General features: G+C 70.3%; 1 protein-coding gene across 1 annotated transcript; it reads right to left on the bottom strand.

Moving 5' to 3' along the window:
* Nucleotides 1–2: 2 nt before the first annotated feature.
* AURANDRAFT_68923 (hypothetical protein) lies at nt 3–1,255 on the bottom strand (the record flags this gene model as incomplete). Its single annotated transcript, XM_009044657.1, has 1 exon — nt 3–1,255. A coding segment is annotated over one exon (1,253 nt), but the record flags the coding sequence as incomplete, so codon positions are not given.
* Between the last annotated feature and the right edge of the window lie 782 nt (nt 1,256–2,037).

Below are 2,037 nucleotides of genomic sequence, written 5' to 3'. Positions count from 1 at the left end.
ACTGGGACAGGAACGACTTGAAGGCGGCGTAGCCGATGCCCGCGAGCGCCTCGTCGTCCGCGAGGTCGACGCCGTAGGCCCGCGCGAAGTCCGCGCCGGCCTTGTTGAGCGTCGCGAGGCTGCGGATCTTCTGGCTCTCCGGGAGCGCCGCGAACTTGTCCTTGCAGAACTGGGACAGGAACGACTTGAAGGCGGCGTAGTCGAGGCCCGCGAGCGCCTCGTCGTCGTCCAGGTCGACGCCGAAGGCGTCGGAGAAGGCCGCGCCGGCCTTGTGGAGCGTCGCGAGGCGCCGGATCTTCTGGCTCTCCGGGAGCGCCGCGAACTTGTCCTTGCAGAACTGGGACAGGAACGACTTGAAGGCGGCGTAGCCGATGCCCGCGAGCGCCTCGTCGTCCGCGAGGTCGACGCCGTAGGCCCGCGCGAAGTCCGCGCCGGCCTTGTTGAGCGTCGCGAGGCTGCGGATCTTCTGGCTCTCCGGGAGCGCGTCCCACGCGGCCTTGATGTGGACGCCGAGGAAGGTGCGGAACTGGGCGTAGTCGAGCTCCTCGAGCGCCGCGTCGTCCTTGAGCTCGACCTGCATCGCGTCGAAGAAGGCGTCCGCGTCGACCGCGCAGAGCGTCGAGAGGCGGCGGATCTTCTTGCCCGTCGAGAGCTGCTCCCAGAACGCCTTCTGGGCCTTGGACTGGAGCTCGCGGAGCGCGTTGATGGCGTCGGCCTGGCCGTTGAAGGCGTCGACGTAGAACATGACGCTGATCTCGATGTCCCAGAGGATGCTGAAGAGCTCGGACGTCGACGCGTCCGACTCCTCGCACAGCGGCAGGCCCGGGATGCCGAAGAAGTTCTTGGCCTCCTCGCCGTTGGCGACGGCCTCCATGATCTTGGCCGCCTCGCCGTGGGAGAGGTTCTTCGCGCCTTCGGGGTGCATGATGCGGCGGACGACGCCGACGCCGCGCTCCTGGAGGTGGTCGAAGGCGGCCTGGCCGTAGGCGAAGCGAGGCACGTGCTGGATGCCGGCCTCCTCGATGACCTTGTCGATGCACGCGTAGTACTGGCGGAGGACGTCGTCGGGGTCGAGGCCCTTGGCGCGGATCTTGCGCTCGAACTGGGCCTTGAGCTCGGCCCGCGTGTAGCGGCGGCCGGTGAGCGGGTCCGCCTTCGCGAGCGCGATGGGGTAGATGTCGGAGAAGAAGATGCCGGGTGCTGGGCCGTGGCCGCAGGCGTGGAACTGGCCGTCGAAGATGTAGTCGACGCACATGTTCCCGAGGTGCGTGTAGGGCCCCGTGTTGTTGCCGATGTCCGGGTCGTAGTGGCCCACACAGGCGACCTTGATGACGATGTCCTCGTAGTGCAGCTTCTGCACGTCGGGGACGCTGAGGACGCCGCGGAGGCCCGCGGCAGCCATCATGTGGATGAAGGCGCGAAGCATGGCAATGGACTCGCGGTACATGCGTCGGCGAGGCGGACGACGAGCTGTCTGAGTCGGTCGCGGACAGCGAGCTTCGAGGAGGCAGATCTCACGTCGGAGAGCTCTGTGAAGAGAACACCGCCTCTTGCCGTCGTCGGCTGCCACCGCCGCGCGGCGCGCGAGCGCCAACAACACCGCACGCGCCTCGCAGCGCTGCGCGAACGTGTCGCTGCGACGGAACGCGTCGCGCGGCGCGTCGCACGGCGCGTCGCGCGGCGTCGTGGAGGCAGCGGAGGCGACGCACATCACCATCGACCGCTGCGCGCGCGCCGCCGCCGCCGCGCATCGGTCGGCACCGCACCGCGAGCGCGAGCGCGAGCGCGCGACCGGCGACGCAGACGTCGGCGCGGTCCGACGCCTGGAACAGCTCCGCGGCGCGGCGCCGCGCTCGACGAGCTCGACGCCGCCGCGGACGATCGCGGCGCGGCCGGCGCAGCGGCGCGACCCGTGCGGCGGGGACGCGCGCGTGGACGACGCGCTATGCACTGCGCGCTACGCGCGGCGGACGGACGCGACGGACGACGTCGAGGCCCAGCGACGCCCACGCAACAAGAAGCTCCCGGCCGCGGCAC

The sequence above is a fragment of the Aureococcus anophagefferens genome, assembly GCF_000186865.1.
Source record: "Aureococcus anophagefferens unplaced genomic scaffold AURANscaffold_607, whole genome shotgun sequence".
In the NCBI taxonomy this organism is placed as follows: domain Eukaryota; class Pelagophyceae; order Pelagomonadales; family Pelagomonadaceae; genus Aureococcus; species Aureococcus anophagefferens.
The sequence above is the reverse complement of the archived record's forward strand: the minus strand, read 5'-3'. Positions and strand labels throughout refer to the sequence as shown.